Below are 22,498 nucleotides of genomic sequence, written 5' to 3' on the forward strand. Positions count from 1 at the left end.
AGCGCTGTTTATCATCCTTTCACCTGCCGTGAGGTTGCTGTGGTCACTGTCTCTATTAAAGGGCTGTCTGCTGCTGTGGAAGTTGGAGTGGTGCTTCACGCCTTTTCTCTGTCATCCTGGTCCACTCCCAATCTCGCGTTGGTAATCCATGGGATATAGTAAATCTTATTTAAGGTAGAGATGGAGCCTGCTGCAAATGTTTGGATGGAGCTCGTGGGGACTCCAAGTGGTTAGCGTAGTAACCCTCCAAATGGAGGGGATTATTAATAGAGTCCATAGGCTTTTCCCCTGACCGGACTCGGCTACATGAATAAGATTGCCAGACATCTCAGAAATACAGCGACTGTTATTTCCCAATCCCTGGCCTCTTCATACATGGAATCAGGCTCTTCACTGGACCCAAAGTGACTGTTAAAGGGTAAAAATGTCTCCATCTGGCAAGTCCTGACAGAGCTTCCCATGCTCAAGGATACCTGCTAGCGCACATGGTTCCTATCTGAAACCAAGATCCCTGTGTCCAAGGCTATTGCTCAGCTCAAACATTTCCTCAACTGAAACTGCAGAGTTGGAACCAAGGCCAACACATTTCCCAGTGGACTCCCACCCTGATAGGCACCAAGGCTATTACTCAGCACAAGCGCTCCTCATGCGAAACTGCAGAGCTGGACTCCCACCCTGATAGGCACTTCCCCTTCTAACTCTACAAAACCTCCTGCCCCTTGCGCCACGGGCACAGCCTCCATGTCCGCAGAGAGGTTTTGTCCTCATTGTTCTGAGTAAAGGACAATCTGGTCCTGATGAGGGTGGAGTTATGCTCTTGTCTCTCTCCCTTCCCCCTGGTCTGACAGCCATTCCACACCTTGAGGGAAGACACAAGCAGTCTTGTCCCACATTAGCAGAGGGGATGGGTTGAACCGTGTTTTGTTTTGTTTTGTTTTTATAAATTTAAGTACTCGTGTCTCTTTACAAGTCTTGTTTTCTTTTTTTTAAGCCAATTGCTTTGTAAACACCTTCTCTACCTCAGGGTCAGCTGCCAGGTGCCCTGTAGCTTGCAAGAGCCAGGCTACAAAGTCTGAATTCCAAGTTTTCAGACCCTGGTGATCTCAGTTAAGGAATCTTTATTATGTAATCTCAGTTAATTACAAGGATTTTTTGTTATGTATTTTTTGGGGGGTTGTTTTTTTAGAGTAAAAATTGCTGGGTATTGTCTTTCTTAGGGTTTCTGTTGCTATGAAGAGACACCATGACCACAGCAACTCTTACAAAGGAAAACATTTATTGGTATTAGCTTACAGTTTAAGAGGTTTAGTCCATTATCATCATGGTGGGACATGACAGCATGCAGGCAGACATGGTGCTGGAGAAGGAGCTGAGAGTTCTACATCTCGATCCGCAGGTAACAGGAAGTGCACTATGTCCCAAACTGAGCACAGCTTGAGCATGTGAGACCTCAAAGCCCCCACAGTGATACACTTCCTCCAACAAAGCCACACCTCCTAATAGTGCCACTTCCTTTGGGCCAAGCATTCAAGTTCATGAGTCTATGGGGCCATTTCTATTCAAACCCCCAGAGTTATTTAAGTCAGGTAGTTCAAAAGCCAGTACACAGCATCTAAAACTGTCAAGATTTTTTCTCTGTATCTCTCTCAGTGCTACTTTTAAGAGGCGGGCTACTGTTTGGTTGGCACCTCCGGCCCACCCCTCCATGATCTAGAAAGCCCCATTCCTGTCTCTCTCTCCAAACCCTGCCAAAAAACTCAGTTCCACATTCTTGGTGGCTACTGCAGCTTCCTCCTCTGAAGTTACTAGCTGCTTAGGTCTCTACCTGAAGTGTTATTCTAATTATTCTTTATCAATAAAAATTCAGGAGTCAGATATCGGGGTAAGAACCTGAAGGATCAGAGTAGAGAAGCCACCAGTCCTTCCCATCTGCTCCATTCCTTCCTCCAAATAGGCCGAGATCCCTCTTTGCCCCACCTTACTACTTCCTTCCTGTCCTGTCTGTCTACAGTCCTCCAAAACCTCTGTGGTTAATTTTGGTGAGCTAGTGGCTAGCTCTGCCCTCTGACTCCAAGCAAGCTTTATTTGTCAGAACACGATAAAAATATCACACGGCACCCACCTAAGCCCTTGGTTTTTGACCATACTTGGGCACAAACCCAGCTGTGGTGGACACCTTATCACCCCTCACCTACAATCCATAAAATCTCCCTGCTTTAGTTCGGTGGTGAGACATCTCTGGCCTTGATCTTTGGGACAGGAGAACCCACCCAGGGGTTGCTTTGCTCAAATATCCCTGTTATACTTTTTCAGTTCAGTTTGATCTGGCTTACTGTGTTGGTGGAGAAACCTATTAGCTACAACGAGCAGCCTCTGAATGTTCCTGTCCCACACCACTAGTTGCTGGCAGTGGCCATAGTGCTTGGCACTACCAAGTCTTGGAGTGCATGCAACCATTTCCCTGTCCCAGAGCCTTCTCCCATAGTCCCTGTTTACAAGCCTGAGCTCCACAATGCAGGCCACTGAAAGGGACAATATGCTGAGTCTCCCCCCAGACATGACAGAATTAATAGACATATGAACTCACAGAGACTGGAGCAGGACTTACAAGACCTGCACAGGTTCAAGTCAGATGGGATCGTAGCCCTGAGAGGGGAAAGTGGACATGGGGCCCCACTCCTAACCAAGAAGCTATTTAGAATTGATACCCAGTGACAAACAGAAAATCAGTTTTCTCGAATGAAGTGTGACTGCATGTCAACTACAGTCCAGGGTAGGTCCCATGCCCAGTTGCTGGCTAACACAAATGAACCCCATGGTTTTTCATTTGTTTGGTTGGTGTGTGTGTGTGTGTGTGTGTGTGTGTGTGTGTGTGTGTGTGCATGGTTGTTTGTTTTGATTTTTTGCTTTTACGGTTTGGTTTGGTTTTGAAAGTGAGAGAATACAGAGTTGGGTGGGGAGATTCTGGGAGGAGTTGCAGGAGGAGAAAATGTGATAAAAATATATTACATGAAAAATTAAAAAAAATAAATGAATCACTGCCCTCTAAGGTAGAGTGGGATAGCCCAGTGGCAGAGTGCTAGCCTACCATGCACAAGCCCTGGGCTCCATCCTCAGCACCATAAGAAAGTAGGAAAGATGCTGTCCTTCAACCAGTAAGGAAGACTTCAAGACTTTATTAAAGGGAGAAAAAAATGGATACACATCCTAACAGTGGCAGCCCTGCTCAGGAGGGATCAGAAATGTCACTATTCAAAAAAAAAAAAAAAATCACAGTTTTGCTGGGATTGTCCTCATTTCACCACCCAAATGTTTGTGGAAGAAAGTCTGGAGTTTCTGCCATGCATCCACCTGGGCCATGGCTTGAGCCCTGGGCTCCCCTCCAAAGACGACAGGCATGTTAAAATAGGCATGCAGGGAAGCCTTGCACAGTGGGAAGTAAGGGGGTTCAATATTGTGCCCTGTTTGGGGATAGCAGATGACCTGGGGCTTCTCCTTCCCATGGGCCTGTAAGCGTTTGGAGATCTCATTGGCATAGAACTCACTCTTCCAGTTGCGGTCATCCTGACCTACAAGCAACAGGAAGGCCGTGTCTGACCTTTCCACAGGAATCAAGCTCTGCTGGTCAGGTCCTTCTAAAGGGCAATTCAGGACATCCAAAATATCTTTAAGGCCATCTTTGGTCACCCTGATACGATCTACATGTATGCATAAAGAGGGCAGGGTCACATCCTTATAGTGTAATGTTCCAACAACATTGGCCATAGAGCCATTGATTATGACAGCAGCCGTGATTCCTTTCAGGAAAGAGGCCATGGAGAGGCAGAGTTCAGCCCCTTTGGAAGTCCCCAGCAGGCCAATCCCCAGTCCCTTGACCTAAGAAAGAGACAGAGAGAAGAAAGGGAATGAGATCATCTGGAGGGTAGGACAGTTAGTGGTGACAACCTATTGATGCAAGGTAGCCTAGCCTGAATCTCCCTCTGCACCATCCTGGCTTTTGAAAGGTGATTAAGTCTCTTCAAATCAATGTCCCTAGTGGTAAGATGAGGCTCAACTCTAAGACCCCTGGTCTACATGAAGCTCAAATGAGAATTAACAGGCTCATTCCTAAGCATGAATATGTCAAAGGAAGCATGTGGATAAGTCAAGAAAAGCTTAGCTCTTTTCCTATGGTGCTTTTATACTTGAGGGCACTACATTCATGTAAGTTGATGGTATTAAAGTAAACGCAGGTAATATTCTGTTGTGTTTAAGAGTCTGAGTGAGACACATACGTAACGTACAGAAGAAGAGAAAGAAATTGTCTTAGTTAGGGTTACCATAGCTGTGATGAAACACCATGACCAAAAGCAAGTTGGGGAGGAAAGGGTTTATTTGCCTTGCATATCCGCATCATAGCCCATCTTTGAAGGAAGTCAAGACAGGAACTCAAACAGGGCAGGAACCTGGAGGCAGGAGCTGATGCAGAGGCCATGGAGGAGTGCTGCTGACGGGCTTACCCTTCATGGCGTGTTCAGTCTGCTTTCTTAGAGAACCCAGGAACACCAGCCCAGGGGTGACACCACCCACAATTGGTTGGGTCCCCCCACATCACTAATTAAGGAAATGCTCCACAGGCTTCCCTGCAGAACCATCTTACAGAGGCAGTTTCTCAGTGGAGGCCTCCTCCTCTCCAATGACTTTAGCTTGTTCAAGTTGACCTAAAACTAGCCAGAACAGAGAGAAACAAAAGTCTCCAAAACTGAAATTAGTGTTACTTTTATCAAAGAGTTATTTGAGATCATTATAAAGGTACTTATTTAATGGTATATATAAATATTACAAAATCATGGAGAGGCATGTATAAAGAAAACCTCCTTGGCAGACCTGCCCACTATTTCCTTCTGTATCAATTTTCTTCTAACACATAAGTGGTAGCAGGCACTGAAAGGTTTACAAAACCATAATTGATAGGACAAGTTCCCAGACAACGACTCTACTGCTTAACAGGGAAACTTTCTTTTTTTTCTTTTTTTTTGGTTTTTCGAGACAGGGTTTCTCTGTGTGGCTTTGCGCCTTTCCTGGAACTTGCTTTGTAGACCAGCCTGGCCTCGAACTCACAGAGATCCGCCTGGCTCTGCCTTCCGAGTGCTGGGATTAAAGGCGTGCGCCACCACCCGCCCAGCCTAACAGGGAAACTTTCAACCCTTGCAAAATGAGGCTCCTCCTGTCAGCTCTCACTTCTGCTGGGCTTCATGAGTGGCCTCTTTGTTTCCTTGTTCACACTGAATGTGATTTTCTGTTTTCCACATCGGTCCCCCGCCTTGCCCCACACTCCACTCTGACCTCACGTGGACCTGATTTTGTCTTCCTCACTTGTAGCCCTGACTCACTCCTCTACTGTCTGCCCAGTGAAGGATGTTTGTCAGTTAAGGGTAGGTCCTCCTGTAGGGCTTCACAAGTGTGAGCCACTTGGTGCTCAGGACAAAACCAGAGCCTGGAGACACACTCAAGCAAAGCAATGATGCCGCTCAGGGCCCCAGGCCAGCTGTGGTTTACCTTGGCCTTCTCTAATCTTAACACTGACTGTGTCATACCCCAGGTAGCCTCCTTTTGGGACGAACCATGATATCAGGCTCTTGTCTATGTGTTTCCATTGTCAGACTTCCAGCCAACTCTATGTCTTATCTAGTTAAAAAATTGACTTTCCTTTTTTGACCTTGGAAAAGACTAAATATTGGGGGCTGGAGAAATGGTTCAGTGCTTAGCATCCACTCTGTGGCAGCTCACAACTGTCTGTAATTCCAGTTCAAGGGATACAAAACCCTCTTCTTGCCTTCACAGGTATCAGGCACACATGTGGTTCACAAAACATGCATGCAGGCCAAATACTCATATACATAAAATTTTTTAAAACAATCTAATATTTAATTATATCACTGTGCTGTGGAGGTCCACAAAGGTTTCCTAGTGAGATCTGAGCTTGCTTTACCCAACAGAGCTGCATTAGAGGATTGCTTGACCATGTGTGTGGTTACCAGGTTAGCTCGGAAGGGTCTGTACAGAAGGGTCTGTGCTGTGGGCAGGTCTTTTGCTCCACCCCTTGGCATTCCTTTAAAAAGCCCTTTAGAAGAGACAGAAGGGGCCGGTGGTTAAGGATCCAGGCCCTTCCGAGCCATCCTGTGTTTCTGTCTCTCTCTCCCCTCTATATTTCTATCTAACTATTTCTCATTTCTCCCTCCTCAACAGTGCAGTACCCTGGGGTAAAAGTGGGAGTGGGCCCCCCACCCTGTGCCTTAGCAACTAGATTGAAAATCCTGCCTTGGTGGATGGATGTTTCTAAACCAAAAGACAAAAGTAACAGCCAACCTGAGGGTGTCTGAGCAGGTAGTTCACGGCTTCCTCAAAGTACTCCAGGTGAAGGGTATCTATGTCCTTGGGGAGGTCATCGTAGTTATAATAAGCCAGAGCCAGGACAGGACAGCAAAACCCTTCCCAGCCAGCAGACTAGCCCGATACTCCAGAAGGCCACCTCCAACTCCGAAAATGTCTATGATCCCAGGGAAGGATCCATTTCCTTATAAAGAGAGACACAAGAGGGAGAGACAGTTTTCCATTTACTTAGCTCAACAGCATCTGCACTGAGTTTACTGCAGCCCTGAGTGTCCATCATCATGGATGTCAACTGTTGGCTGGGTGCTGGGGCTAGGTACTTGGTTCTTTGTAGAGGTTCCCTGGGATCCTCTCAGTTTTTTGGTCCCAATTTCCCAATGCCTGTTCCACTGTATCCCTAAATCAGTGACCTCCCAGCACATTTCTTTCCAACTTAAGCCATCCAGAATTTTTAAAAAATGTGTTTGTCATGAAAAGATCTGATTAATTGCACTTCTGAAGTACTGTGATATCAAAACCTATTCATTGATAATCTTGAAAAAAATTATGAAAGAAATTCTAAATTCTCAGGTAGTGTCTCTACATTCTATGCCAAGGCTTGTGATTTTTCAAGATTGCTATCAAAGAGTCAAATAAAGTCCACATTTATCTGTACTTGCTTGTAAATTCCTAGATTTAAAAATCATTTATTAGTAGCAGGGCATGATGGCACACGCCTTTAATCCCAGCACTTGGGAGGCAGAGGCAGGCAGATCTCTGAGTTCGAGGTCAGAGTCAGCCTGGTCTACAGAATGAGTTCCAGGACAGCTAGGGCTACAGAGAAACCCTGTCTTGACAAACAAAAATTTTTTAAAATTATTAATATTTATGTGTTTGAGTATTTGGGGGTATAGTTATATCAGTGATTAGTACCCTTGGAGGCCAGAAGTGGACATCAGATCCCCTGAAACTGGCATTATGGACAGTTGTGAGTTGCCATTTGGGTCGTAGGAGGTGAATTCAGGTCTTCTGCAAGAGTAGTGAGTTCTCCATCTCTCCAGCCCCAAGCTTCTGGATTTTTATGACCCGACCTTCCTTGCATTTAACTTTATCTTTTGTTTGTCTCATCAAGGTTTTTCTATTTTCTTTGTGTTTTTTGAGTCAGCAAGAAATTCTTCTTGGTCCCGATGTTACAAAGGCACATCCTTTGTTTTGAGTTTTTTGTTCTTTTGGTTTTTTTTTTTTTTTTAAATATTTACGTATTCGGGGGGGAAAGGGGGCTGGAGAGATGGCTCAGTGGTTAGGAGTACTGGCTGTTCTTCCAGAGGACCAGGGTTCAATTCCTAGCACCCACATGGAAGCTCACACTGTCCACAACTCCAGTTCCAAGGCTTCTGGCACCCTCACACAGACATACATGCAGGCAAAAACACCAATGAATAAAAATATATATATTATGCATATGGGGTGTTTTGCCTGCATACACATCTATACCACATGTATGCCAGGTACACATGAGTGTGTAGGTCAGAAGAGGGAGCTGGTTCCCTTGGAACTAGAGCTGGGGGTGGTTCTGAGATGAAGTGTGGGTGCTGGGAACTGAACTCTTCTGTAAGAGCTGCAAACGCTACTAACTGCTGAGCCATCTTTCCAACACAATCTTTTAATTAGTTTACACATTAAACTTTATTTCTGCTTCATGGTTTAGGCGTATTCCAACTATGCAAATACACCTGCTTGCTTAGAAAAGTTACTATACATGTTTCTTTCATACACCAACACACACCACACATCTTTATATACTCCCACACTGTACAGACATTATTATTAGTATTAGAAGTAGTATGTTTTTTGAGACAGGGTTTCTTTGTGTAACATCCCTGGCTGTCCTGGAACTCACTCTGTAGACCAGGCTGGCCTCAAACTCAAGAGATCTGCCTGCATCTGCCTCCTGAGTACTGGGATCAATAGTGTGCACCACCACTGCCTGACACATTCACCTATTTTGTTTGTTTGTTTGTTTTTGAGACAGGGTTTCTCTGTGTAGCTTTGGAGCCTGTCCAACAACATTCTGTTGACCAGGCTGGCCTTGAACTCACAAAGATCAGCCTGCCTCTGCCTCCTGAGTGCTGGGATTAAAGGCGTGAGCCACCATCTGGCCACATTCATATATTTTTAACATCTGTAGTTCATCTCAAGTGTAGACATATGAAAACTCAATTTGTTGATGTAAAACAGTTCAAGGAGAATAAGAAATAGTTTATTTCGAACCCAAACCTGGATGAGGGTGCTCCAGGAACATGGATTAAGGTTGCCCCAAATACCATGTTCCTATATGGTAATAGTTCCATGAAGTTTTCAACGTGGTAGTTTGAATGAAAATGCCCCCCCCCACAGGCTCCTACATTTGAATACTTGGTCCCCCACTGGTGAAACTGAGAAGGACTAAGAAGGATGTCTTTTTGGAGGAGGTGTGTCACTGGGCTCTGAGGTTTCAAAGGCCATCATTTCCAGTTGTCTCTCTCTGCCTTGTGCTCACTGATCAGATGAAAGCTCTCAGCTACCGCTCCAGAGCCATGCCTGCCTACCTGCCTGCCTGCTGTCATGCTCCTGGCCATGATGATCATGGACTCTAGCCTTCTGAAACTGTAAGTAAGCCCCCAATAAACTCTTTCTTTTGGTTGTGAGCCTAGCCTTTAACGGCTGAACCATCTCTCCAGCTCAACTCTTTCTTTTATATGTTGCCTAATCCTGGTGTCTTATCACAGCAATAAAAAAAGTAACTAAGGCATAACAAGAACAATACCCTCCTCCTCCCAGAAAAATCACAAATTGGGTTGGAGAAATAACTAAGCAGTTAACAATACTTGTTGCTTACCCAGAGACCCAAGTTCAGTTCCCAGCACCCATGTTGGGGCTCACAACTACCTGTAATACTGGCTCCCGGGAATCTGATGCTCTCTTCTGGCCTCCTTGGGTACACACACATGTGCAGGCGTGTATACACACACACACACACACACACACACACACACACACACACACACACCAGAAATCAAGGTCCTTTTAAAGCACATTGGTGGAAACATCAAGTAGGTGTGTTACTGGACAACATATTGAGCCTCTGGGCTGGTGGAAGTTAGAGGTCTGTACATTCCAAAAAAGATTTACCTAAGAGTTACAGGAATGTTGGATAGGCAGTAAGTGGCTATTTTAGGGGCTAAAGATACTCCCAGATCATTTATTTGGCTTTGGGCCTGCAACATTCCAGCTGTCCACAGTCACCAAGTCCTAACCACCCAGTCACCTCCTTCAAAGCATATATAGCTTTTCGTCCCTGCTAGAAACTGTAGCTCACCTGTTGCTGAACTTTCTTTGGACCTCCAGCCCCCAAATAATGACAGGGAGACTTCTTATTAAGTATGAAAGCTTGGCCTTAGCTTAGGCTTGTTCCCAACTAGCTCTTAAAACTTAAATTCAGCGGGGTGGCAGGGGCGCACGCCTTTAATCCCAGCACTCGGGAGGCAGAGCCAGGTGGCTCTCTGTGAGTTTGAGGTCAGTCTGGTCTATAGAATGAGCTCCAGGACAGGCACCAAAACTACACAGAGAAACCTTGTCTTGAAGATAAATAAATAAATAAATAAATAAATAAATAAATAAATAAAACAAAACCTTAAATTAACCCAGTTATTAATCTACATTCTGCCACATGGCACATTACCTCTCCTCCATTCTGTATGTCCCACTTCCTCTGTGTCTGGCTGGTGAATTCCACCTCTCTTCTTCCCATAGTTCCTATCTCTTCCCAGAAGTCCCACCTATCCTCTCCTGCTGTTGGCTGTTCAGTTCTTTATTATACCAGTCATAAGGTGTCTTAGCAGAGCTGCATCTTCACAGTGTACAAAAAGATTATCCTACAACAACTCACCCATTTTTCTAACCAATTGTGGTGGTTTGAGGTGGCCCCTATAGAATCACGTGTTTGAATGCTTGAGCCATAGAGAGTAGTACTATTAGGAGGTGTGGCCTTGTTGGAGTAGTGTTGGGATCAGAATGGCTCTGACCCCTCTAAGATCGCCCCCACCTCCTCTGTTCTGAGTGCGCTGAGGTCAGGCTGTTCTGTGGATGTTTTGCTGTTTGGTATATCTGGTGGTTTGGCAGCTGTGGCTTCCTGGGGCATGCTGACCATTCCTTGACCGTGGGTGCTTGATAAACAATTTTGTTTGTTCCTCCTGAAAGGGTATATAAGACGGGGAAGAAAGAATAAAGCGAGTCCTGATGCTTGCAACTTGACTGGTGTGTGCTGTGTTCATCCCGACTTCCCTCGCCAGGTTTTGGGCCCAATTGCCATGCAGGCACGGCAGAGTAGGTGTGGCCTTGTTGGAGGAAGCGTGTCCTTGTGGGGGTGGGCTTTGAGGTCTCATTTATGCTCAAGCCACACCCAGTGTGAGTTTCCTTCTGCTGCCTGTGCGTCAAGATGTAGAACTCTCAGCTCCTTCTGTGGCACCATGTCTGCCTACACTCCACCATGTCCCATCAAGATGATAATGGACTAACCCTCCGAAACTGTAAGCTGGCATTACAATTAAATGTTTTCTTTTAGGAGAGTTATGGTGATATTTTATTTGTATTAAAATGTTATTTGTATGTTAATAAATAAAGTTGCCCGGGGGTCAGAGCTATTAGAGCCATAGGAAAGTAGGGCAGTGGTGGCGTACGCTTGTAATCCCAGCACTTGGTAGGCAGAGCTAGGTAAGACTCTGTGTGTTCAGGGATACAGCCAGCATTGGAGACACACGCCTTTAATCTCAATACCAACCATAGAAGACCTGGAGGTCTATACAGACAGGCAGTGACGAGGCGGTCATGTGGTTGGGTTTACAACCAATGAGAAGGCAGAACAGAAAGTCTATATAAAGACTTTAACACAGGAAGTAGCTCTCTTTCGGAGAGGTAGGACCACCGCAGGAGGAAGGGTAAGGTTTTAGCTCTTAGCTCTGACCTCTTGGCTTTCTTCTTTGCATTGGTTCTGTGTTTCTTATTTAATAAGATGGTTGGTTACATCTACAGAGAGTCGCCCTGGTGAAGGAGCTACCACATGGAGCACATTCTGGCCACTATAAAAGGAGAAGTGGATGGCTTGCAGGAGCTCCCGAGTACCAAGTTAGCTTGCCCTGCCACAGACAGACTATAATGTGAAATGGTCTCTGACAAGGGAAACTTAGTTGACTGCAAGTTACAATCAGGAGAGGGTAGAAAAATGGACCTTGGAAAATTTAACAGTGGTAGTGAACCCCAGATTTAACGTCTAGTGACTCCAAGACACTCTGAACTTTAAAAACAGTGTCCTAATTAGGATACTAGGTTTTGACAGACTTAGAATAGGAAGGAAACACAGATGCCCATCAGGAAGTCAAGGAAAGGGATCTGGAAATCTCTTATCAAAGGCCCTTTAGTGCTGATGGATTTTTCCTCATACTGCATAAATATGTAGCTATCCTATTTCAAGGCTGTCTGCCAGAGCCATGTACATTCCAACCATCTTCTACAGCAATATTGGGGCCATCAAAACGTGCAGCACCACGGATTAACTGTTGTGCAATCACAGGTACAGCATCCTTATCCTAGGATGGTCTTCAAACTGGTTTTTATCAGCATTTCAACAGTTCAAAGTGTCATGAACATCCCTGGCTAAATCCCCTAGAACATCTCTCTGTGAGTCACTGAACTCAAGTTCCTCTCAGAGCTGTGTGGCTCTTTTACACTGGGGGTTACCTCAGCATCACCCACACAGGCTTTCAGATTCTGGACTCAGAGGGGCACTCAAGTCCTGCAGGGTTAGAAAGTTCCCCAGTGCTTGTGCTGGCCCATGTTGCCACTTTTTTTTTTTTTTCACATCAGAGTTTCTCTGTGTAGTCCTGGCTGGCCTCGAACTTACAGAGATCCACCTTCCTCTGCCTCCAAAGTGCTGCCGGGCCCTGGTTTTGTTTTTTGTTTTTTTTTTTTAATTTATTTAATGCTGAATGCAGTTTATTGAAGGAGGGAGGAGGTCTTAAATACAGGCTTACAGCACATGGGAGAACCCCAGAGGGCAGAAGTTTGCTACTGATGTTTTACAATCTTGCATCTAAGCTGTTAATGCCCATTATGCAGGATACACAGACAAGGATCTTTCCTTAAGCATTCAGGAGGGTGGAACCCGGTAGGGAATTAGCATAGGGACAAAACCATGTTTTTTAATTGTTTGTGTGTGCATGGGCATGAACACGTGTGTACGGGTGCCCAAGGGGATCAGAAGAGAGCTCTGGGTCTCTTGGAGCTGGAGTCCCAGTCAGTTGTGAGCTGCTTGGTTCAGGTGCTGGGAACCAAATGTAGGTCCTATAAGAGCAGCATGTGCTCTGAACTGCTGAGCCATCGTCCCAGCCCCTGTTGAGGGTGGTTTAAACAGTAGGTAATCATTTATTTTTCAATTAGCCATTTAGCAAATAATGACTGAACTCCAGTGATGACACAGTGACTCGGCCTTTCTTTCAGAGCTCCAGCTCTTGCCACCTGCAGGCTGAGCCATGGCACGAGATCAGCTTCTGCCATACCTTACATTTTCTACAATCATTCCCCTCCCAGACTGATAAGGCCTGCAGTAAAAAAAAAATTGGGGGGAAACCTTCACATTGATATTAAACACACACACATACATACACACACACACACACACACACACACACACACACACACACACACACACACACAGTGGAGGCTATTCCCAGGAGAGACCTGCATTAGAGATGTCTGCTGCTAGCCACAAAAATGTACAGAGTAAAAAAAAAATGTATAAAGTAGGATCTCAGCTGATTATGACAATGCTAATCCCTGGGAGAAGCCAAGGGCCTTCCAGAGGTCAAGCTAAGGCTCAAGGAGCCTTGGTGATATTTGGCTTTTGATTATCAGCCGTTTTTCTGCTATGAGTTTCTTGTGTGCTGTTGTAGCTTTTCCATCATTTATTGGGCACCATTTCCCCTCTACTAAAGGAATATTTAGATAACCTTCTGCGCTGACAGCTATGCACAGCCAGAACCCCAGTTCAAGCCTCCCTGTAATTACCATCATTGGCAGCATCCGGCCAGGTCCATCCCTAGACAGAGGAGGAAAGTACCTTATCAGAGATACCTCTGTACTCTCTAGAACAGACTTAAGCATCCAGGCTACCTGTTTGAGAGGGCCTGGCGGATGTGCCAATTAAGCTTAACTTCCTCCTCTCCCAAACCTTACCTCTAGTTCCAGATCTCCCTTCAACTATCACCAGAGGCATCTAGCTGTGCTCAGGTTGCCTAGCGACTGAACACACCTTGAACAGATAGATTGAACAGATAGGAGCCACAGAAAAAAGAAGGCAGTTTTATTTTCTCCCACTGACCTAGCAACTTATAGATTTTTAACATTTTCTACCAATCATGTTTAAGATTATAGTTGAGCACATAAGATCCCTCTTCTTAAATATTACCTGAATTCAGCCTTTAGTTAATTCATTAGTCACTTCCCCTTTGGGTTGCAAATGATAATTAACAATTACTGCTCCTCTATGTGATTCTTAACTCCCCTCCATTTGACCCTGGAAGCCTGGTGGTCACTGCCTGAGGAAACTCTTACCTGCCTTTATGACCACACAGGAATTCAGGCCGGGTGACCTTGCTCGACCAGGGGACTGCTATTGCTTGGGTTTATAACTGGACTCCGGAGAGACTTAGGGGGAATGGAAAGATGGAGAACGGAGAGGGACAAGGAGGATTTGACCAGAGAGAATGTGTGTATGAGATGGAAGATGAGGAAGAGTCAGATGGGGAAGTAGTAGCTGGGTAAGAACGAGATGAAAAGGACCTAGAAGAGGCAGAATTAAGGTAGAACTTAGAGAGAGCAGTAGATAAATATAGAGAGAAATCAGGCAAGAAAGGAGCTAGGCATGAGAACAGAACTGAAGCTGTGTAAATAGGATGTTATGCCAGAGGAATTAAAGCAAGCGGACTATAGACTTCGGTGTGCTGAGATTCTATTTCCCAAAAACAGTCCTCGCCGTTAGTAGTTCTCTCTCCTGAGTCCCTGGGAAGTATTAATATTAAGGCTTGTCCCTCTAATATTATACAAGAGATGTTAAATAAAGTAAAACTTAAATAAAATCACAATTTTGCTGGGATTGTCCTCTCTTCACCACCCAAGTGTTTGTGGAAGAAAGTCTGGAGTTGCTGCCATGCGTCTACCTGGGCCATGGCATGAGGCTTAGGCACCCCTCCAAAGGTGATATTAGCACCCACCAGGAGGTGCATGCCAGCCTTGCACAGTGGGAAGTAAGGGGGCTCAATATAATGCCCCGCTTCCGGGTAGCAGATGATCTGGGGCTTCTCCTTCCCATGGGCCTGTAAGCGTTTGGAGATCTCATTGGCATAGAACTCGCTCTTCCAGTTGTGGTCATCCTGACCTACAAGCAACAGGAAGGCCGTGTCTGACCTTTCCACAGGGATGAAGCTCTTCTGTTCTACCAAAGGGCTTTGAAGACCTTCCACAACATCCATGAGGCCATCTTTGGTCATTCTGACTCGATTTCTCAGAAGAGACACAGGAGGGATAGTCTCATCCTTGTAGTTTATGGTGTTTCCAACTGCAGCCACAGAGCCATTAATGATGACAGCAGCTTTGATGCCCTTCAGGAAGGAGGCCATCGCAAGGCCAAGTTCACCCCCTTTGGAAATGCCAAGCACTCCAACTCCTGGACCTTTTACCTGAGAAAGACACAGATGGAAAAAAATGAGAATGAGCCCGCATAAGAGGTAGGACAGTGGGTGGCCCTGAGCCTGAGTATGACTCTTTACCATCCTGACTTTGGAAGGGTCACTGGGCATCTGTGAAGTTCAGGGTCTACCTGTCGCTCAAATAAGAAATCACAGGTCAAGTCCTGTTTGAGATAATTAAATGGCTGGTAATAGATAATTAATGTGCCTGGTATATCTGTGTGTATAAAGTCACAATCAGGTGTATATGAACAGAACAGAACCAACCTAAGCCGCTTTGGAAGATTCTGAGTCACTATTAATTTCTTTCTGTATTTCTTTTCTTTCAGTCAGTGGTGGTGGGTACTGAAGTGTTCACAGAGTCGTAATTGCCGGACTGATCCAGACAGTTATCAGCAGACAATGTTTCAGTCTTCGGAATCAGGCTTCTCTCCTTTATTTTGTTTCAGCCGTTCCCCATCAGTTCTGCAACTTCACAGACACGGAATTCTACAGTTGCTTTGCCCTGTCCCCTTGCTCTCCACCCCTGACCCCACACTGTATCTATGGTCATGTGTAGACATGGCCTCGTCTTCTCTGCCTGTCCATGCTGGGTCCACACCCACTAGTATTTGCTGAATGGATAAATACAAACTTATCAGTAAATGACAGACACATTCCAAGAGCATGGGTCATTGAATGCGCATAACAAACTTGGAGGCTGGACACAAAATCATAGACACAAGACTGTGACCCGGCTAAGGTGACAGACACTATGGTTTGTCTTGACTACCTCAGTTTGGGTGGGAAATGGACATTGCTGGAGGTAACCCTCTCCCCTCAGCAATCTGGCTCACCCTATGAGAGATTCAGACTTCCATATACCCACCTTTTCTTTTTTTTTTTTTTTCCAGAGCTGAGGACCCAACCCAGGGCCTTGCGCTTGCTAGGCAAGCGCTCTACCACTGAGCTAAATCCCCAACCCCAAAATTGAATTAGGAAGACTTTTTTTTTTAAAGGTTTATTTATTTATTATGTATACAATGTTCTACCTGCATGTATGCCTGCAGGCCAGAAGAGGGCACTAGATTAATTGCAGGTGGTTGTGAGCCACCATGTGGTTGTTGGGAATTGAATTCAGGACCTCTGGAAGAGCAGTCAGTGCTCTTAACCACTGAGCCATCTCTCCAGCCCATCACCTTTTCATGCTCCCTGAAATCATCCCCAGTTAAATATACTTTGCTTTGTGGATTTGGAAAAGACTAAATATTGACTGTTATAAAGCTTCAAGTTACTGAGTTGCAAATCCAACTTTGACTTGAGGAGGCACTTGGGACCCCAAATTTTAAATTGAAATACTATAAGAGCCAACCTGGGGGTGTCTGAGCAGGTAGTTCACAGCTTCCTCAAAGTACTCCAGGTTAAGGGAATCTATGTCCTTGGGGAGGTCATCATAGTTATAATAAGCCAGAGCCAGGACAGCAAAACCCTTCCCAGCCAGCAGACTAGCCCGATACTCCAGAAGGCCACCTCCAAGTCCAAAAAGGTCCACGATCCCCGGAAAGGGTCCAGTTCCTTAGAAAGAAAAGCAAAAACAAAACATTCCCCCCTTGCAGATTAATTTCCAAATGTCTTGGTACCTCATTCTTCTGTCTATGCAAGGGGCAGGGGGAAGGACATGGAACATCCAAGCCTCTCTTCTTTTTTTTCAAACTATGTCCTGTTGGGTGAACATTAGTGTGAGATCTGGGACCCTACCTTGTCAAAAATGCCTGATGGGGACTCTGCCCTCCCCTACTGCCTAGACTCACACTTGTGGGTGGTCTAGCTGTCCTCAGGTCAGCAGCAGAGTACAGAATGTGCAGCAGCCCTGAGTGGCCAGCACTGGTGAGCTTCCGGGTGCCACGGGTGCTAGATGTCCCTAAACCAATGGCTTGGAATAAATATGTTTCATATTTTAGCAACACAGAAAAATTTTGAAACCTTACAACTCAGAATCTAATGGCTTAAGTGCCCAAGTTTTGTGGTATCAAATCATCATTGGTCATCTTGGCATCTGGAAAACAAATTCTCACAACACCCACACTTTCTGTGTCCAAGGCTTATGATTTTCAAAACTATCAAACTGAAGCCACAGTTCATCTACATTTGCTACAATTTTCCAGGATATTTTTAATTGATGTAAAATCTATATTGTAGCTGAAGGTTTTCCTGTGCCCTGCCCGGTTTGCAGCTGTTCAGACCCAAGTAAACACACAGAGGCTTATAGTAATTAAAACTGCTCGCCCATTAGCTCAGGCCTAACTACTGACTAGCTCTTACTCTTAAACTCAGCCCATTTCTGTTAATCCATATGTTGCCACGTGTTCCGTGGCTTTACCTGTGTGCCATTACATGCTGCACCCTGGGCAGCAGGCTGGCGTCTCCTGACTCAGCCTTCCTCTTCCCAGCATTCTTCCTGTCTACTTATCCCGCCTATACTTCCTGCCTGGCTACTGGCCAATCAGCATTTTAATAAACCAGTATACAAAAGCATTATCCCACAGAACTATCTATTTATTTATTTATTTAGAAACAGTCTCATGTACCCCAGGCTGGCATTGATAACCTTGAACTCCTGACCTTACGGCCTCTACTTCCCCATTGCTGGGGTTACAGGCATGGGCCACCACATCCTTTTTGGTACTGGGGATTAAATCTAGGGTCTTCTGGGTCCTAGACAAACACTTTACTAAGTCATGTATAGTAAAGTTTTAACTCTGAAGACCCCAGGTGATTATTTTTGTTCCTAATTGGAGGTGTATGCTGTGTTTATATGTTGGAAAACACACTAAGGAATAGATCATAATTTGCTTTTTTTGTTTTTTACTGATCATTGAGGTTGTTGCTTTTCTTCCCTTATATTACAGTACTGATAAATACGGTAAACTCCAAGAGCTAGGACTATGGATACCAATTATACACCCAGGTTATTTATATTGTTTATAAATACAAACAGTTGATCTCTTAGAACAGTAAAGTCATATTCATATTCCTGAAAACTTTTTTTCTTTCACACATCAATATCTCCTGCACACCGTTCTATCCTCCCCCAGAGTCACACAGACTCAGCTCATTTTTGACAGTTTCAGGTCGTCTGAAAAGCTGGATGTAGATAGGAACACTCTAGAGGAGCTAGGAACATCCTCTGGTGGGTGTCTGAGTTGTTTTTTTTTTTTTTTTTGTTTTGTTTTTTTCTTTTCTTTTTTATCTGGAGCTGAGGACCGAACCCAGGACCTTGCGCTTGCTAGGCAAGCACACTATCACTGAGCTAAATCCCCAACCCTGAGTTTTTTTCTTAGATGCCGAAAACACACTCAGAGATTGGAGCAAGAGAGTATCCTGGCTGTGGAACTGCCACAACAAAGGGCATTCGGGGAAGTTTTAAAAAGCAGAGCTCGACTCGGTGGCTGCAGTGTTCACTGAATACAGATGTGGGTTAACCAAAAAAGGTCAGAATACCACATGACAGAGATCTTGGGCTATCGCCAGGAACTGTCAGGCAACCTGGTCCAACTGATTACAGGCTGTAGAAGGTATACAGAAGGGCGAAAAAGGATTTCACAAACCAGGCAACGGTGGTGAACTTAGGAAGGAAGCATCCTAAGGTCTTCAGGGAAATCTGAACTTTAAAAATAGCGTTCTTGTTGCGAGGGGGTCAGGCCTTCAGACTTAAACTGAAGGAAACACAGTTGCCCATGAGGCCGGTAATAATAACTTCCCACGAGTTGGAGAGATGGCTCAGTGGTTAAGAGCACTGACTGTTCTTCCAGAGGTCCTGAGTTCAACTCCCAGCAACCACATGGTGGCTCTTAACCATCTGTAATGAGATCTGGCGCTTATAATAAATAGCTAAATCTTAAAACAAAACAAAAACAAAAAAAAAAAAACACAAAAAACTTCCCACGCAAAAATATTAACTTCCCACCCAAGAGAGACCTTTTATTACGGAAAATCTTGAGTTCTGGAATACTTTTATTACTACTTAAATATGTAAACAAGTAAACACATTAAAGCATTTTTAAGTGTTTAGCCAAAGAACCACTTTCTCAGGTTTCAACATCACTTCCACGACACTCGAACTTGCAAAACTCAGTTTTAATTGTTCTATAAGAAGAGCCATGTCCTTATCCTCAGACCTTCCCTAAACTGCCATTTCTGTCCGCATTTCAAAGGGACGGGAAACAATTGGTCAAATCCCCTCAACACCTCTCTGTGAGTCACTGAACTTAAGTCCCTCTCAGAGCTGTGGCTCTTTGACCCCTGGGAAAGAGTTACCTCACAATCATCCAAGAAACAAAACTCCACAGCCCTCCACACCTACGCTTTCACACTCCGGGCTCAGAGTCCTGCAGGGTTAGAAAGTTCCCCAGTGCTTGCGCTGGCCCATGTGGCCTGAAGGACTGTTCTAGAACAGCGGATGCTAAACGTGAACCCATGCACAAGCACCCGGGGGGCGTACTATCACAGAGAAGATTTCTAATTCAGAGGGCTTGGGCGAGCCCTGATGCCTCTGCTTGCCTAAGCAACTTCAGATGTTGCTCCTGAGTTGACCTGCAGTTCAGGACTCCCCCAGCCATGAACCCAAGTCAGAAAGGCTTTTCCAGGGGCCCCTGACCTCTAAGGACCCCTGGTGAGCGTGGGAGCCAGGGAAGAAGGGCCCAGGCATCGCACCCACGAAGCATCCCGGGCTGCAAGCACAGGAGGGGGGCCGCTCACCTGGGGGCAGGAAGAGCGTGGCGCGCACACGGCCCTCGCGCACGGGCACGCGCCGCACCCCGGGAGCCATGAAGTGACGCTCGTGCACCGCCCGCGCCAGCAGCCGCCCGCCGCCGTCGGGCTCGTGGCCGTCCAGCACCTCCAGCTCCACCACGAAGGGCGTCCGCACGTCGCGCTTGAGCAGGCGCCAGAAAGGCCGTTCGGGCTCCAGGGCCCAGAGCAGCCCCATGGGCTCGAGCCCCGCGAAGCTGCCGCCCAGCGCGGGCGCGCGCGCCAGGTCCAGCCGGCCGCGGGCGTCGGCGCGGTAGCGCGCGTGGGCGCGGAAGAGCGCGCCTTTCTCGTCGCGCAGGGCGGCGCGCAGCGTGACGGGCTGCTCGGGGGCCAGGCCGCGCGCGGCGATGAGCACCGGTTGGTCGCAGAGGCAACCATCCGCAGGCTCCAGGATCAGTGTAGGCGCCATCCGGTTGTGGGCAGTAAATGCGTGCATTGTTTCAGGCGCTGGCTTTGCCCTGGTGCCTCTAGGCCTCCCAGGACTCGCTGTTACAGCTTTAAGCCCTTCCGGGTTCTTTGGCGGCAGCCTCTGTGCGATGCCCCCTAGGGTTTGTTATATACTACAGCGTGGGAGATGAGTAATGATTAATCTTGCTTTACACCCTGGTGAGAGGTGAAATCGTGAAATCTTGAAAAAGATGTCGTTCCAAAAACCTGGATTGTGCCAAAGCATACCAGGAAACTGTAATTCTAGTGATCCATGAGAAAGGGCCATATGCTCTTACTCTTCTTCATGCCCTTACCAAACCTTCTCTACACTCAGCCTTTCTCTAGACTTTGCGGAACCTGGAGCCACTTCTATAGAAATCAGACCTCCTGGGTCTGCTCCTTAATTACCTTCCAGGTAGTGGTGGTGGCGGCGGTGATGATGATGGCGGTGGTTGTTTTGAAATACTGTTTGACCTGGCTCAGGGTGACCTTGAACTTGCTATGTTACTGAGGATGGCTTAGAACTCCTGATCCTCCTGCCTCCGTCAAGATACGTAATTAATTGTCCTTAACTGAAGAGTTTTCCTGGGATGATTCGGTGGGCTAACACGTTAAAACTGTGCTAATACCAAGCAGGGAACACGTGTTTTCCAACTCGGCTGAGTGTCAGTTTGAGGCAGTTTGAGTGTCAGTCAGAGTTCAGGCAAGAAGAAAGTGTAAGCAAACAGGGTTATTTAAAAGGGTTTTGTGCCGGGCGGTGGTGGCGCACGCCTTTAATCCCAGCACTCGGGAGGCAGAGCCAGGCGGATCTCTGTGAGTTCGAGGCCAGCCTGGGCTACCAAGTGAGTTCCAGGAAAGGTGCAAAGCTACACAGAGAAACCCTGTCTCGAAAAACCAAAAAAAAAAAAAAAAAAAAAAAGGGTTTTGTAAATGGACTTATGACAAAAGCATGGACAACTGCCATGTAGAAACAGAGACCAAGGTTAAAAGGTTAGAGTTAAAGCTGGGAAGCTGGGAATAGAGAAATAAAAGGGCTTGTCGCTGCGCAGGAGACAGCTAAGCTGGGCCAGTGTTGGCAGCCAGACTGGCTTCCCCTGAAACTCCTTCCCCAAGCAGCACAGGCAAGGGCATTTTTGCCCACTGGTATATTCTTGCTGATGATGCAGCTAATTGTAGCCGACTAAATTTTAAAGGTGGCTTCTTAAAAACAAAAGCAAACAACAACAACAACAAAAACATGACCTATTCCAGACTGTTCGGCTATGAGTTACAGATGAAGTAACCAAGGAAAACCACAGCTATGTGCTGGCGGCCATGATAACTGTTAACTCTCTGTAGACAGTAAAGGAAAAAGGCCCACGGTAAAGCTATGAGCTGATCGCATAACCTAGAAACCAAGAGAGCATAGGTTAAATGGCTCGAAGATTCCACCCACGTCTAAGACTCACAAGACCTTGAAAGGTCGAAGAGGAGCAACACCAGCCAGCATTAACTACCAGCAGACAGACACGGCCAAGAGCCATTAGTGCAGAAGTCAGAGATGGACAGGGAAGGACTTCAACCACCCCTACCTAGGCAAGCAGTGCATGAACACCCTGTCTACTCCCTGGTTGGGTCAGGAAGAATGTGCATAGAATACGTGCCTTCCAACGGCTCAGCTCCCCATGCTCCGAGAATTAACCCATCTTAGTAGGAATTACCTCAATGTTGGTCCACTTTCTTCCACGAGCCCTGTAAGAAGTCCCTAGATAAGTTGAGGGATTTTTTTTTTCTTTTCTTGGGGACCTCTCCCGAAGTCTGTGTGAGCAGAACTTTCCACAACTCTGCTTTCTGCCATAAATCTTTCAGCTTCATTCTTTAAAGCTTTCTGCCAATAGTATATACTCTTCAACTTTGGTTGGAGAATTCCATTCTTCAACTTTCCTCAATCAAGGACCCAGAGCTGACTCCTGAGTTATATACATCTCAGATGAGGAAGATGAGGATGCCTTCCTCAGAGTTAAGAACACTCCCACCCCCTTTTCTTTAAACAATCAAAACCAGACGAACAGTCCCTGAAGCCCTAAAGGGCTGAGGCAGAGGGCTGCCTGGGAAGAGCTGCAGCTTTTAGAAGGATGCGGCAAGCAACCCAGGCGATGATTCAGCCTGGT

General features: G+C 46.0%; 2 protein-coding genes across 2 annotated transcripts; both read right to left on the reverse strand.

The window, feature by feature from the left end:
• Positions 1 to 1,257: 1,257 nt before the first annotated feature.
• Positions 1,258 to 10,283, reverse strand: LOC128110429 (acyl-coenzyme A thioesterase 5-like). Its single transcript, XM_052738153.1, is given in 4 exon segments — positions 1,258 to 3,876; positions 6,349 to 6,456; positions 6,459 to 6,556; positions 10,280 to 10,283. Coding segments are annotated over 4 exon segments (816 nt in total). The 3' UTR covers positions 1,258 to 3,270.
• A 3,443-nt stretch (positions 10,284 to 13,726) lies between these two features.
• LOC128111117 (acyl-coenzyme A thioesterase 1-like) lies at positions 13,727 to 20,430 on the reverse strand. The gene is made up of 3 exons (XM_052739346.1): positions 19,869 to 20,430; positions 16,483 to 16,685; positions 13,727 to 15,122 (listed from the first exon to the last, which is right to left on the reverse strand). Exons 1-3 carry the CDS (start codon positions 20,353 to 20,355, stop codon positions 14,523 to 14,525), a joined length of 1,290 nt encoding a protein of 429 aa, XP_052595306.1. The 5' UTR covers positions 20,356 to 20,430; the 3' UTR covers positions 13,727 to 14,522.
• Between the last annotated feature and the right edge of the window lie 2,068 nt (positions 20,431 to 22,498).

This window comes from Peromyscus californicus, unplaced genomic scaffold, assembly GCF_007827085.1.
Source record: "Peromyscus californicus insignis strain IS unplaced genomic scaffold, ASM782708v3 Scaffold_15__1_contigs__length_86483966, whole genome shotgun sequence".
In the NCBI taxonomy this organism is placed as follows: domain Eukaryota; kingdom Metazoa; phylum Chordata; class Mammalia; order Rodentia; family Cricetidae; genus Peromyscus; species Peromyscus californicus.